This window comes from Rousettus aegyptiacus, unplaced genomic scaffold (genome assembly GCF_014176215.1).
Source record: "Rousettus aegyptiacus isolate mRouAeg1 unplaced genomic scaffold, mRouAeg1.p scaffold_m13_p_13, whole genome shotgun sequence".
Classification (NCBI taxonomy): domain Eukaryota; kingdom Metazoa; phylum Chordata; class Mammalia; order Chiroptera; family Pteropodidae; genus Rousettus; species Rousettus aegyptiacus.
The window spans coordinates 55,398,874-55,414,333 of NW_023416288.1; the positions used below are offsets into that span (position 1 = coordinate 55,398,874).

The 15,460-nt window shown below is 43.5% G+C and overlaps 1 protein-coding gene across 3 annotated transcripts in view; it reads right to left on the minus strand.

The window, feature by feature from the left end:
- Positions 1-15,016, minus strand: part of TBXAS1 (thromboxane A synthase 1) — a 124,123-nt gene extending 109,107 nt beyond the window's left edge. For 2 of the 3 annotated variants that reach the window (XM_016161867.2, XM_016161870.2), the window contains exons 1-2: positions 14,672-14,822; positions 13,976-14,142 (exon numbers count right to left, since the gene is read on the minus strand). In XM_016161867.2, coding sequence (XP_016017353.2) covers positions 13,976-14,064 — 89 coding nt within the window. In that variant the 5' untranslated portion in view covers positions 14,065-14,142; positions 14,672-14,822. Of the gene's footprint in view, positions 1-13,975; positions 14,143-14,671; positions 14,823-14,988 lie in introns of those variants that run through there. The other variant, XM_036230825.1, reaches the window with a different exon arrangement.
- Between the last annotated feature and the right edge of the window lie 444 nt (positions 15,017-15,460).

The window sequence follows — 15,460 nt, forward strand, 5'->3', positions numbered from 1 at the left end:
CTTAGTTGCTGAATACAATAGGCATTTTTAAAATCTCATCCTGCTTGTTCAAGGTTAAAAGCTACCCAGTGGTATAAGCTCAAGATCATTCAAAATGAAGCCACTTGTTTGAAATACAGCTCTCTTTACCTTCACTTCAGTGCATTCCTGGAGATCATGTGAGAATTCTGGACGGTGTTTAGCAAATTAAATTAAAATTAGGGTCTACCTAGCATTTATGCAGTTACTGTTGAGTATAAGCCCACAGATATTGGGTAATAATAATGATTAACATCGATTGACACTAACTGTGCCCAGCACTGCTCTAATTCTTACTTTACATTTTAACCCATTTAATCCTCCCAACTTACTACAAAGTAAGTATCGTTATCATCTGTTTTCCAGGTGGGGAAACTGAGACACAGAGACCTTCCAAACTTGCTTAAGTTCACAGAGCTAGTCAGAATTTGAATCTCAAAGTCCAAGCTTTGGCTCATTACACCAAGTGGAGAAAAGCAGCCAAGAGTGAAGTGTTTTTAGTGTGTTTTTAAAAGCAATGTTGATAAAGTAACATGTGGCTAAAGTGCTTGAGAGTAGTTTATTTCCCTGAATGGATTCAGCAGTCACCTATGCACTATGATTTTGTTGAGCAATCCTTCCTTCGTAGACTGTGCAGAGATGAACTTCAACCCATAGCCCAGTCAGTCTAAGCCTGAATTATAAAGACAAAATCTTTTCTTAAGATCCAGAGTTTGATTCAATGAAACTTTATTGTATAACAAACTGGGGTGGTAGCTGGCTGTAATGGTAGGCGGCCAGGAATGAATGAAAATTCTCTGTGGTGATATTCATAGTAGCAAAGAACAACTAACATACATGGGGTGTTAGCTATATAATGCCAAGCACCTGCCACACGAAATCCTATATATGATCTTTTTAAATTCAGTTTGGTTCAACAAATAATTGAGCGCCTTTTAGCTGATAGAAATGTATTGAGTGCCCCAGTCAAGGCTAAAGCCGAGTAAGTCTTTGGGGAACTCATCTTCGAATGGGGGAGTCAGGGACGTGGAGAGGGAGAGAGAGGGGAGAGGGGAGAGGGGAGAGAGAGGAGGTACCGGGTGTGGTAGGGCTGGGAGCACAGGGAATGCAGAAGCTCTCGCCTGAATGAAGGACACCTGAGCAGAGGGAAGGAACTTGGTGGTCAGCGTATGGTATGTGGAAGAGCCTGAGCAGCAGAGAACACTGCGCCAGGTGGGACATGTTGCGGATGAACATGCAGAGTTGGACGGGAGCCGGTCAGAGAGGGCTGCGTGCGCCAGGCCAGGGCGGGCAGCGCAGTGGTTTCACGCAGCGGAGTGGCGAGCTCCCGGGGCGTCGTTCTGGCTGCAGAGTTGCAGAACAAATTTGTGGGGCACAAGACAGGAGGTGGGGAAACCGTTTGGGAGGCTATTTCTAGCCAAGGACGTTCCTGAAATCGTGAAGTACAGTAGAGAAGAGTAGATAGAGAGGAAGGAATGATTCAAGGACCACTTAGGAAGCAAGACTGCCAAGACTGTGGATCGGTTGACTGTCGGGGGTGAGGGAGAGCTGGCCTGGGTGCCCAATGCTGAGAGGCAGGGATTATCAACGAGGAAACTAGCAGGAATAGGGTGACTTGCCCACGGTCATTCAGCACGAAAAGTGTATGTGCCCTAAACTGTAAAGGCCCAGCTGATCTCCACAATGGCCCATTTCTCCTGAGACCTTGCCAGTTACCTTCCTCTATTATCCCTTGTATCATGAGATGTTGCTACCATTTTGGTCACTCTCCGTGTGCAGATAGAGTTCAAACCCGTTAAGTATATAACTGACTGTGCTTCACAATGCTTACAGCCCGGGGTTCCCAGATCCCTATTGATCTGCGAAGGGGGCACCTGATATATTTTCAGCATTTCAAAGAGCCTAATGTAAATTGTGTGCTTATTGACAATAAGATTGTGCGGGTTAACTAAAATGTCAAATTTCTTTGCTTTGGAGTAGAATTATAACTTGGCACACTAATGCTGGTTATCTCATTGATCAGCTATTCTCATTGGCAGAGCTTCCATCAGCTTGTCTTTGAATATTTTTTTTTTTTTTAAAAAGGGAAAATAAATCAATCATTGTTGTTTGGACAGTAGAACATGGGACCTATGGGGAAATGATACAAAGAGTGCATGGTGGTGAAGAGTTTAGATAGCATTGCTTTAAGCTGTGGGGATTGGGGTTCGATAGAACAGTGGGGGAGGAGGAGGTGCTTGTCCTGTGATGCATCTCGTCGGGGGTTGGATGTGTCCTGTCCCCCCACACTGGTCAGGACAGCCCGCCCAGACCCCGAATGCTCCCCCATACGCCACGTTGTCTAAATGGCATGTCCTGCGTTCTGTCCCGTCCCCTCCTTTTGCATCAGAGCCTTGCTCTTGGATCCCTAATGTGACAATTTACTTTATCTGAACTCGTGGGAATGTTATCCACCGCACATCAGTGAGGTGGAGCCAGAACACACCAAGAAAACCTTCAGCGCTCATTGAGTGTGTGGACGAAGCAGTAATTCATTGACTCTTTCAATGAGGCATGTGCAAGGCATTCTGCCAGGTGTTGGGTGCCACTAGTGTGCAAGTCGGAGGTAGATTAATCCTACCCTCCCCCATGCTTGTGTGCATGCACACGCACGCACGTAACTAATCATTTGGAAGCAGAGCTGTTGTCTCAGTTACCTGAGGATGAGTATGATCATTAACATTTATTAAGCAGCTACTAGGCGCAAGGCACTGATTGGCTTAAAGTCCAGCCCCCGCCCTCAGGGGCTTATAGTCGAGCTAGGAAGAGAAGACACATGCATGAACAACAAAATAATACGGTGAACGCCAAGACAGCAGTAGACACAGCGAGCACTAGTGGAGTCCAAAGGGGCCAGGGGCATTGAGGGCTGGCCTGGTTCAGGAGACCTTCAAGAGTGACATTCGGATAAGGTTTGGAAGGATGGATAGGATTGAGTTAAACAGAGAGGGGAGGACGTTCAGGCAGCAGGGACCGCGGTGTGGTGTGCGAGATGTACAGAGGAGGTGGGGCATGTCGTATGTACGCAGGAGGGACGAGCCAGGAGGATGTTAGGGCGCCTCTCAGCCCCGAATGTGGAGGCGGCAGCTGCTCTGGGTGCATAGCGTTGGCCCTCCCCAGGGTGTCTGTGTGTAACGCTTGAAAAATAGGATTTGGGTTGAAGCCACTATTTGTAGAGGTTGGCCTTGCGTTCAGGTCATCTCTGACACCATTCATTTTTCCAGACACCTTTGAGCAAAAAAAAAAAAAGAAAAAAGGCCATCTTTTTTCTAGGACCATGTTCAGAAATTGCTGTTTACTGAGGCGAAGCAAAGACGCTCACTTTTGCGAGGACATATGGAGGTTTAGGATGTCCCTGCAGTGTGACCCAGGACCACACTCTGTGAGGAGGCCAAAGACAACTGAGAGAGGGGAGGGATCTGGGGATTTTCCCACTCAGCTGACACTCCTCCCCTGCCCCACCACACAGGAAGTTGTGCAATGTCACATATTTCTAGAAAACCAGGAACAAAGCTTTTCTTAATAATTGATGTGCCCCCATCAGCACTTTTTAAAGAAATAGAACAAAAAATCATCAGATTTGTATGGAGGCACAAAAGACCCTGAATTTCCAAAGCCATCCTGAGAAAAAAGAACGAGGCTGGAGGCATCACTCTGCCCAACTTCAAATTGCAATACAAAGCAACAATAAAATGGCATGTTATTGGCAGAAAAACACACACGCAGACCAGTGGAACAGAATTGACAGTCCAGAGTTAAACCCCATTTATATGGGCAAATAATTTTCAACAAAGATGCCAAAAACATACAGTGGAGAAAGGAAAGCCTAGTCAATAAATGGTGCTGGGAAAACTGAAAAGCCACCTGCAAAAGAATGAAACTAGACTGTTGTCTATCACCACACACCAGAATTAACTCAAAATGGATTAAGGATATAAGACTGGAAACAATAAATTGCATTGAAGAAAACATAGGTACTAAACTCATGGACTTTAGACTTAACGAGGATTTTATGAATTTGACCTCAAAGGCAAGGGCAGTAAAAGCAAAAATAAATGAATGGGATTACATCAAACCGAAAAGCTTCCGCTCAGCAGGAGAGACCATCAACAAGGCAAATGGAAGAACATATTTGCAGGCAACACCTTCGATAAGGGCCTAATATACAAAATATACAAAGAACTCATACAGCTCAATAAAAACACAAACAAGCAAACACTCCAATTAAAAAATCGGCAGAGGACCTGAATGGACACTTATCCCAAGAAGATATACAAATGGTCAACAGCCATGTGAAAAGATGCTCAGCTTCACTGGCTGTTAGAGAAGTGCAAATCAAAACCACAATGAGATACCGTCTCACACTTGCTAGAATGGTTATTATCAACAGGCCAAGTAATAACAAGTGTTGGAGAGGATGCAGAGAAAAAGGAACCCTCATACACTGCTAGTGGGACTGCAAATTGGTACAATTACTATGGAAAACTGTGGAGATGCCTCAAAAAACTAAGAATTGATCTACCATATGATCCAGCAATCCCTCTACCGTGTGTTTACCCAAAAGACTTGAAAACATATATCCAAAAAGATATTTGCACACCGATGTTCATAGCAGCATTATTCATGGTGATTAGGACATGGAAGCAACCGAAGTGTCCTAAAATAGATGATTGGATATACAATCTTATTGCTGGAATATTACTCAGCTATAAGAGATGAAATACTGCTATTTGCAATGACATGGCTGGACCTTGTGATAATCATGCTGAGTGAAATAAGCCAGACAGAAAAAGTTGAAAACTACATGATATCACTTATATGTGGGATATAAACCTAAAAGCACTAAACAAACAGGACAGAGACTCACGGACATGGGCTATAGACTAGTGGTGACCAAGGTGTAGGGCGGAGGGAGAAGGTAGATAGGGTAAAAGGGGTCAAATATGTGGTGACAGAAAGAAATCTAAGGGCAGTCAATATACAATGTATATGACTTACTGTTGAATTGTACTCTTGAAACTTACGGATTTTGTTAATGTCACCATAATAAATTTTTAAAAAATATCTAAAAAAATAATTGAAGTGTCAGTCCACAACAGTGTGAGCACCTGCCCCCTGTGCCTTCTCTCCCCAAAGTCTTGTCTCCATGTGCAGATGTACATTATTTTTGTAATCAGAAACAGGTCCCTGTAACACTGCTGAGGTTCAAAAAATGGGCACTTACTCTCAGTGGCAAATGACAGACAGCTTCTTAGGTTGGTCATTATGGTTTTCAGGAATAGAGGGAACGGTTCATTCAACAGGCGTATTTCTAGAAGAGCCACTGTCCTCCCAAGGAAAGTGGCCCCAAGCATTTATGCAAGCAGCTCAGTAAGACGCCAATGAAATTTTGATGACTTCTTTTGTTAATAGAATAAATGAGAGTCTTCTTTCATCTCTGCCCTAAGAGTAGATGCTACCAGAAGCCTGAATTACTTACCAGATAAGAGAAAGTATGACCATAAGTATTAAGACTATTGCTGTTTTCTTTAAAACAAACAAACAAACAAAAACTAAGAACAACTCATATGTCCAATGAGTGTGGCCCTTCTATAGAATTCCCAGGCTTCCAGAACCTCTGAGTAAACAACAAGTCTTATTATTTTATAATCACATTTTTGTTTTGGATTAAAAATAATACTACCTGGTCTAATCACCTGTTTGTCCAAATCTGGGCTGCTTTTAAAAAACAGTCCATTCTCAATAGAGATGATAATCTCTTGCCTTGAGGGCTATCAGAAGACTGAATCTAGACACCCAGGACCATTCCCACAGAAAAGTGTTAAGAATGTGTTTTCTGATTGGGGCATATCTGCAGTAAAGGTTTAGCCTATCAGGAAAATGCCTTTGAAGGTCATAAAATTCATTTGGCTGTATAAGTTCTGGTGCGTATGCTAAAATAATCAGTCACGTTACTTTATAGTCACACCTCGTACTCTCGTTCTGGAAAATCAATAAAGCCAGGGGAAGGCTAGGGATATTGTGTATAACTGTTTAAAAGAGAGAAAACAAAAAAATAATATTCTGTGAAAATGGTCCTCGAGGAAGCACAGACCTAGTTTTCATAAGCAGGCTCAATTTTATCTCCAGCTCATCACTGAGTTATTAAACCAAAGTGCCCATCATATCCTAGACAAAAAAAAATACAAAAAATTAAAAAAAGGGAAATAGCACACATCCTTCACTAGATGCTCTGGGGCACTGAAAATTATCCACGGCCTTTAAAATGTATTTCTAAAACGTGTCCATTGTTCACACTCTTAATGACATCTTTCCACCAAATGTTACAAACCCTGATGTCGCCTTCGCCTGTGATACTCCCCCACCTAAAAAGGTCTCCTTCTTCTCCTCTGCCAAATCAAGTTTTCCCTGCATTTCAGGACCCAGCTACCTCCGACTGGCTGGTGACGCAGAAAAGCCCAAGGACTGGGACGAGGAGGCAAGATGCAGGTGTCATGCACAAGGCCACAACGGGGCCCCTAAAAGCTGCTGTATGGGAGTATTTCCAGGCTGCTAGGACTCCCTCTCAGCGCCACAGGAACTGCCACAGAGGACGAGTAGGGCATCCGGGCGCAAGAGGGAGCACGCGTGTTTTATCTGACTTGCTTTTCAGCAGCAGCGCCTAGGTTTGTGCAAGAGCATCAATCTCTAAAGCGGTCATGGTGTGTAGGTCCAGAAGGCACTCGGTGGTCGTCTGCACCGGCTGCCCACGCCACACAGCAAGTGCTCTGGCAGCGTTCCTGATGGACGCTGACGGGCACTCACAGCCCCCCAAAGCCATTGCCGAACAGCTGTGGTTACTTGTTTACTTTGATGTTGAACTGGAGCCAGCCCCACCCGTTGGCCTCGCTTTGCCCTCTAGACTCCGTACCCTCCATGTCCCAAAGTAAACATCATCAACCCTGAGGCCTCAGAGCTTGAGGGGGATCATTGCCATGTTTCATTCCTCTGTTCAGCAGCCCCTCCACATCCACGAGGCTGTGCAGCCGCCTAACTGCTGACATATCTGACCACTCTTTTCAAGGGAATGTCCCAAGCAAGGGTCTTGATTGCCCTTCTCGCTTTAGCCATAAGCAGCATTACTTACGTAAATAAGTTTAGGAAACACTGAGTTAAGTAAAGTTAAATGGTTTCTTTACTATAGAACCTTTCAGAGACTTTGACATGCCGTGAGTCTCCAAGAAGGGCCTTATACATGATTATATTTAACTTCCCAAACATTTTCAGGAACAGAACTAGGGAAGAGGTCATCAAACTGATCTTCACGCTGGAAATACCCACTTCTGTGGCTGCATGTCCCAACCTCTACCTCCGATTATAACAAGGAACACTTAAGTGGCTTCCTCATTCTAGCAAGTTCAAGGCTTCTCAGCTGGCTGCCAGATTCCATCCCAATGGTTCTTCCCCAGCTTTATTGATGTATAATGGACAAATAAAAATTACATATGTTTAAGGTGTACTACTTGGTGTGTTCATATATGTATACCTTGTGTAATGATTTTCACAGTCAAGCAAATTAACATATCCATAACCTCACATTGTTACTGTTTGTCCATGTGTGTACTAAAAACACGTAAGATTTACAGATCTTAGCAAATTTCAAGTATAATACATTATTAGGAACTATAGTTACCATGCTGTACAGTAGATCACTAGAATTTATCTTATAACTGAAAATTTGTGCCTTTTGACCAGCATCTTCCCATTTCCCCCACCTTCTGTTCTACTCTCTACTTCTATGAGTTTGACTTTTTTAGATTTCATATATGTTTTGTGCAATATATGCCTTTTTGAGATGCTGATTCATTTCCTTTGGATAAGTGCTAAGAAGTGGGATTGCCAGATCATATCGTAGTTCTATTTCTAATGTTTCGAGGACCGTCCATCCTGTTTTCTGTAGTGGCTGCACCAATTTACATCCCGCCGGCCGTGCGCAGGGGCTCCCTTTGTTCTACAGCCTTGCCAACACTTGTCTTCTTGATGACAGCCATCCTCACAGGTTTAGGTGATGTCTGTTGTGCTTTTGATTTGCGTTTCCCTGATGACTAGTGATGCTGATCACCTTTTCATGTACCTGTTGGCCGTTAGTATTGTCTTCTTTGGAAAAATGTCTATTGAGAGATGTTGCCCATTTTTTGATTGGTGGGTTTTTGTTTGTTTGTTTGCTGGCTTGTTTTTGACTATTGAGTTGCATAAGTTCTGTTATAATTTGGGTTTTAACCTCTTATCAGATAGATGGTTTGCAATACTTCCTCCCATTTCATAGGTCGTCATTTCATTTTGTTGATTGTTTCTTTTGCTGTGCAGAAGCTCTTTAGGTTGTTGTAGTCCCATTTGCTTATTTTTTTATCTTTCATTGCCTGTGCTTTGCATGTCATATTAAAAAAAAAATCATTGCCAAGACCAATGTCAAGGGGCTTCTTTCCTATGTTTTCTTTTAGAAGCGTTTTAGTTTTCTTTTAGGAGTAATCTACAGATTGATTTAAGTCTTTAATCCATTTCAAATTAATCTTTGTTATGGTTAAAAGATAAGGGTTCAATTTCATTCTCTTTATGTGTTTATCCAGTTTTCCCAGCATCATTTATTGAAGAGACTTTCCTTTCCTCATTATGTATTCTTGGCTTTTTTTCTTTTTTTTGGTCAAAAATCGACCACCAAAGAATTAATTGACCACGTATGCATCAGTTTATTTCTAGGTACTTTGTTCTGTTCCATTGGTCTATGTGTTGTTTTTTTTAAATGCCAGTAACAGACTGTTTGTTTTGACAACTATAGCTTTTACTATAATTTGAAATCAGGAAGTGTGGTGCCTCCAGCTTTGTTCTTCTTTTTCAATATTGCTTTGTTTATTCAGAGTCTTTTATGGTTCTATACAAATTTAGGATTATTTTTTCTATTTCAGTGGAAAATGCCTTTGGAATTTTGATAGGAATTGCACTGAATCTATAGATGACCTTAGGTAGTATGGGTATTTAACAATATTAATTCTTCTGATCCATGAATACAAGATATCTTTCCATTTATCTGTGCCTTAATTTTTTTCATCAGTATCTTATAATTTTCAGTGTACAGATCTTTTATAGCCTTGGTTAAATTTATTTCTAAGTATATTGTTAGTTTTCATGTTATTGAAAATGGGAATATTTTCTTGATTTCTTTTTCAGATATGTTGTTATATGTATGTAGAAACACAACTGATTTTTGTATGTTGATTTTGTATCCCGCCACTTTACTGAATTCGTCAATTAGTTCTAACAGTTTTTTGGCGGTGTCTTTATGATTTTGTATTTGTATAAGATCATGTGATCTACAAACAGAGACAGTTTTACTTCTTCCTTTTTAATTTAGATGCCTATTATTATTATTATTATTTTTGACTAATTGCTCTGGCTAGGACTTGCAGCATTACGTTGAATAAAAGTGGTAACAGCAGGCATCCTTGTCTTGTTCCTGAAAAAGCTTTCAGCTTTTCACTGTTAAGTATGATGTGAGCTGTGGGCTTGTCATATATGGCCTTTATTATGTCGAGGTGCATTCCTTTTGTACCTAATTTGTTGAGAGTTTGTATCATGAAAGGAAGTCAAATCGAATTTTGTCAAATGTTTTGTCTGCATCGATTGAGATGATCATACAATTTTTGTGCTTCATTCTATTAATGTGGGTTATCCCACTTATTTATTTACATATGTCGAACCATCCTTGCATTCCAGGGAGCAGTCGTTTCTTTTAAATATGGCCTGAGACTGGTAGTGGGTCTAGAATTAGAGTCCAGTTCTCCCACATGTAAAGCAAGGTCTCTGAGAAAGAAACTTTCAGGTACAGTGAGGAACTTTTCTACTGTAGTCAAGTCTTAATGACCAATCGCATTTTATTTTCACCTGTTCTTAAATTAGAACACTAACTTGGTCTGATTCCTATCTTAATGTCCAGTTGATCTACACCTCTGGGTCTTGGGCTCTGAGCTTAAAATGCAGCTTGCCACTTGAAAGCCCTTCTATCTTCCCAGCACAATCTTCTCAGCCTCTGCCATATTCATGTATTTACTTGCTGTAATTGTTTAGCTACTTAATGGAACAGCCACGTTTACCTTTATCACTGCCTCATAAGCCAAGAAGCTCCCCCATGACTCCAAATTCCTCTGTACATTCTACCCTCCTGGCAGAAATAGAGAGATTACCGTACCCAAACCTCCATGCTCAAAGCATAAAACTATTTTCCTCCTCACGACTAGAGAGAACCAATTTCCTACTCTTTTTGATCAAGTTCTTTTTTTTTTTTTGATCAGCTACTCATACTCATTAAAGAAATATAGAAGATGAAGAAAAACTAAGGAATAGAAATCACCCATAACCTCACCACCGAAAGAAAACCACTAGTTACTATTTGAGCTATTTCCTTATAGTCTTTCTTAGAGAATAAAGAAATCTTTATCTTACCAACAGGAATCCAGCTGCCAGTTCTTAGGTGTGCTTGAGAGTTTAAAAGCACTAGAAGTGAAGGTTGCCTCTAGCAATATCCAACTCATACCGCTGATTTCTTGTACATCAAATCTCTTTCAAGAGTAAGAATTCCAAACAATTTTACATAGAAAAATGAGTTTTTAAAATGTTTTATGACATGTGTTAATCACCTTCGCCGCGCCTCATGTACCTCTAGCCAGCATAGTCTCCGTTTCCAGCTCCATCTCCAGGCCCCGTGGAGCAGCTCTCGTCAGCTTCTACCCCAATGCACAGTGTTCAGCCACCTAACTGCCAATCCAAACGATCATCACTGAAAAACCGTATGAAATGCAGTTTGGGGAAAACTATCAAAATATATTATGCCTATTTTACAGCGGCCTCTGTTTAAACGAAATTAACTCTTTTGTCTTCTTTCCAAATTCATGCACTTAAAAATTAAGAAGCGTTTCTCAGGTGCATGCTATGGTCGCTGCTCTGCTGAGTGAGAGGGGAGGGGCCGCAGAAACTGTACGCCTGCCACAATTAGGGAAGTGGTCAAAAAGTTGGTACAAACCGAGAACACAATAGGTTTTCAGGAAAGGGGGTAATTCATGTGGGCAAAAGAATTAAGATTTGTACTGAGCTGTGAAGGATAAGAGAATAACCAGCAAGAAAAATACCGGCAGAGATTAGAGGCTGGAATTAGCCTTCAGCCAACACTTATGAGGCACCAAGGACGTGCCGGGCATTGTGAGAGAAAGAGAGGGGAAGAGACAGGTGATTAAAGCAGCACTGTGGGGGCCTCGTAAATGCCTCGGGCGAGCAGGAACAGCTTTCCTGAAGAGACGCCTTCGGCTTAGCATTGAACAAAAGAGGGGACGGGGGTTCCAAGCATGGGGACCGGCGAGGGCACAGGTGCCGGGAGACCAGGAACAGCACAGGATGCGGGCGGGAGGGAGGGGAGATGAGGCTGCCGGAGGAGGCGGGAGCCAAGCCCTAAGTCCTGGATGCGGGGCTGATGACTATGTACTTCTCAACGGTGCCCCAAATGCTAGGAGAACATCTGTGCCACGGACAGATGTTTCCAGGATTGTAACGAGGTATGAGACCTCGCCTCTGCCCTGAGAGAACTCACGGGCCGGTGGAGGAGGCAAGAAACAATCCTGGCGTCCTTCATGATTTTACCTTCTCAGGGTTCAGGCTCTGCATTGCAATCTTTCCTGGCCCGATAGCAGGTGTAGCCCTTCGGGAAAGACTGAGGAGCTTACATGTCCAGGACGCGCCACCCTCCACGATCACCCCCAGCACCGAGAGGGCTGTGAGTGTCTCTCCACCTCCAGCTCCCCGAGCTCCCCTCTCTCTGTCGAGAAACTGAAGAGGGACGGGGACTCAGTGGCTACTTAGAGTCCTGCCTGGAACAGGACGGTAGACAGGCCAGAGATGGTTTCCCTGAGCTGCATCAAGGGACAGACCTGAGAGTCCCAGAGCCGTGGCCACTCCCTCCTGCCCCCTCCTGTCCTTCGGCAATATTCTCTCCAGACGTCGCGCTTACCCCAGACCCTCCGTGTCTCCCCCTGCCTTGGGCATCAGATCCAGACTCCCTCTTTCCTGACCTTGTCCCAGGGCGTCACTCCATGCCTGGCACACATTATTAACAGATCAATAAATATTTTCACGATAACAAATGGAAGTCGGCTGTCGCTTGCCGTTTGCCACCTCTAATCTCCGTGTCTTTGACCCGGGTTATTACCGTGGCCGCGGGAACAGATTCCGAACGCACAGCTGCCTGGCCGAACGACACGGCGTTCTTGTCCGTGACTCCCTGATTTACGCCGATTGCGAACACCCAGTGACAGCAGCTTATCAGCCAGGACACAGGGCCCTTTCCATGGCCAGAGCGGCATTGATATATGCAGTTCATTCATTCATTCTTTCCTTCGTCAAACATTTATCAAGGCCATACTATATGTCAGGCACTCACTCAGCTGGGGGTTAAGAATAAAGAAATGAAAAAGACACAACAGAGACAGAAAGAAACAGGTAGGAAAGTCTGTAGGATAAACGCTCCTGCCGTGAGATCACCCCGAGGACTCAAGTGGGACATGCTGTGAGAATCACAGTCGAAAGCATAGCTATTGAGGAGAAATTCGTTTTAATAAACACATTAATAAGAAATTGAAAGTCTGCCTAAAACACGGAAGACTTCATGTTCCTCTGCGTTTAGGCTGCATGGATAGTTCATTATAGCGGCTGACGTCTACTAAGCACCTACTAGGTGTCGGGCACTGCGCTATGCGCATCACCGAGCACAGGGACGTGTTGAGATGGGTGGGTGGGGCGGGGGCAGAGGGCTACCGTTTGGCTCTGGTTCTGTGGATAACTAAACCAGTTAAAAAGCAGAAGAGCACTGGGACCGAAGCTGGGTTTCAGAATCAGTGTGCAAGAAGTCATTTCGTCATCACAGAACATCAAACGTGAATTCCATTTTCAGCCATGCAATTTCTAAAAGAATAACACCTCGCATTTGCATAATGCTTGATGCTTTTCAAAGTGCTTTCCCGGTTATTAATCTAGAGGAGGCTTTATTACCACCGGAAACATAAATTAAAATTCTGTTCAAACTCCAGTTCTCCGTTATTTTTGCCACTTTCCCCTCAAACGCCAGAGCCTCCTAAATCCAGGTGCTCATGACTGAGTCACTTTAATAAACTGAACCGACAAGGTGAACATGTATAAATGTTGCATTTTGCGGGGCCTTCGATCAAGCCAGACTTTCGAAGACCCCCCCCCCCCCCCCGTTGAATGAACAGAATCACAGGGAGTTATTCTCAGTTCGAATCTGAGATCGTTTCAGGGTCTCAGACTTTGTGGGCACGGCCTGCGCTGTGTTCGCAGGACTCTGCTTCCTTCTATCAAATATTAGAAAACAAGGAAATTAGTTCCACCAGTTTGTCCATAAGCCTCCAGAAACCCCCGTCGGTCAGTGACTTCCCGCAAAATAGTCCACAGTGCCAGAGGCGCCTGTGTCCTCTTGTTTTTTAATGTAACATGAACCAAGTGGCTGAATCGGCTGTAAATCCAACATGGGGAGAAGATCTAAGAAAAACAACGTGCGAAGATATGATGGCGTGCATGGAAATACTTCTCCCCAAACCTTTCCAATGTGTTTCTCTTTCCATCTCTTTCAAACTTAATTATGTGTAGCATTCTCAGTCACTGAATCACCAGCCTTTCCTGACACCTCAATCTCGTGCATTCTAGCGAAAGATTAACCTGGCTGTTTGCTTTTAATTCTGAAGCTGTGTTAATACTCAACTCCCTCTAGATTAGAACAGAAGAAAAACACACTCCCGCATACCCCACCCTGGTTCCAGCGAGGCTCCAGGGCTGCCATTTCCGACAATGTCACAAGTCATTGGAACGTGCCAGGCTCACTTACCATGTCAGGAGGGCCAAGAGGACCACAGAGAGGGCCACTGTCAGCATGGGGCCGTTCACTTCCAGTGTGAGGAAGCCCAAGACTCCCATTGTTCCCCGGAGACCCTAGCGGGGTGACTTCCAGAAGACAGATGGCAGCTGATCGTGTGTTGTTACAGGAACCGCAGCCTGCAGACGAAGAAGGAAGAGGCAACCAAGAAAACATCACATTAAGCGGGTCCCCAAAACGCGTTCTTTCTCACAGCGTCTCCTTCTAAAGAGGAAGGAAGAGGAGGGAAAAACAAAGGGTTTCAGTGTAAGGCGATGAATCAGCAGCTTTACTTTCTTGATGACTACGCTGTCAATAAACATTTATGTTTAACTTTTCTGGGGAGCAGCAACAGAAGCGGCCCCACGTTGGCTGAGAAACAGAATGGTCACCGCCATAGATTTCTCCTCCGACAAGTCATCCCTGAAGGAAGACTCCTCCAAAAATAATAATAATAATAATAATAATAATAATAATAATAATAATTCGTAATTAAATGAAGACTCTGAATATCCCAGAAGAACTGGGGACAGACAGCAACCTGACAAGAAATGCTGACCGCGCTGAGAACGTTCACCCCACAAAGTTCATTGGTTCCTGGGGTCTAATGACCTCTCTAGGGTCAGAGGTGGCTGATGGCCGGCTGTTGGAACAGACCAGAAATCTTACCTCAGATCGGCACTCTCATCCTGAGTTCGAGGATTTCTTAAATGTCTAAAAGCACATCCATAGACTTACGTATGGCACCTTTGTTCCAGTTCTGAGCTTATCTGACTGACTCAAGAAGGCTGATTTGCTTATTAGTCATCGTAGTTCACCCTCAGTAGAGGGGAGGGTTTATTGGAGTACAATGGGCCTTGCGCTTCATTTTGTGTGCCACTCAAGGTTTTAATATGGTCGTGTTTATGTCTGTTAAAATCATTCTGGCTACACGTGAAGGATTCATTGGAAGGGAGCAGGAGGAAAAAAGCAGGGGGGCTACTTACGAGACTTTTGCATTCATTCTGAGTCGCCGCCGCTCAGACTACAGTAGGGATGGGAGAAGGAAAGAAGTAGATGAACTTGAAATGTGCTTTAGGGGTGGAGTCTGCAGAATTTCCTGGTGGATGGGATGTGAAAGGGAAGGAGGGAACACGTGTGATTCCCAGTTTTCCGACTTAATCTATGGGTGTATAAGGTGCCGTTTACTGAGATGCAGAAGATGGGGAATTGTTGGGAAAATCAAGAGTTTACTTTTGGTCCTGAGACACGTGGGAGACATCAGCGTGGAACTGTCGAGTAACCTCAGCTGAAAACGTAAATAATAATGAATAATGACAGTGCCATTTGTGGAGTACTTACTATGTGCTAGTTACTATTCTAAGAGCGTTCATATGTGTTAACCGCTTAATCCTCATAAACCACCCAATGAGGTAGAGCTTATTAAGCCCATTTTATAGAAGAAAAAACCGAGGCATG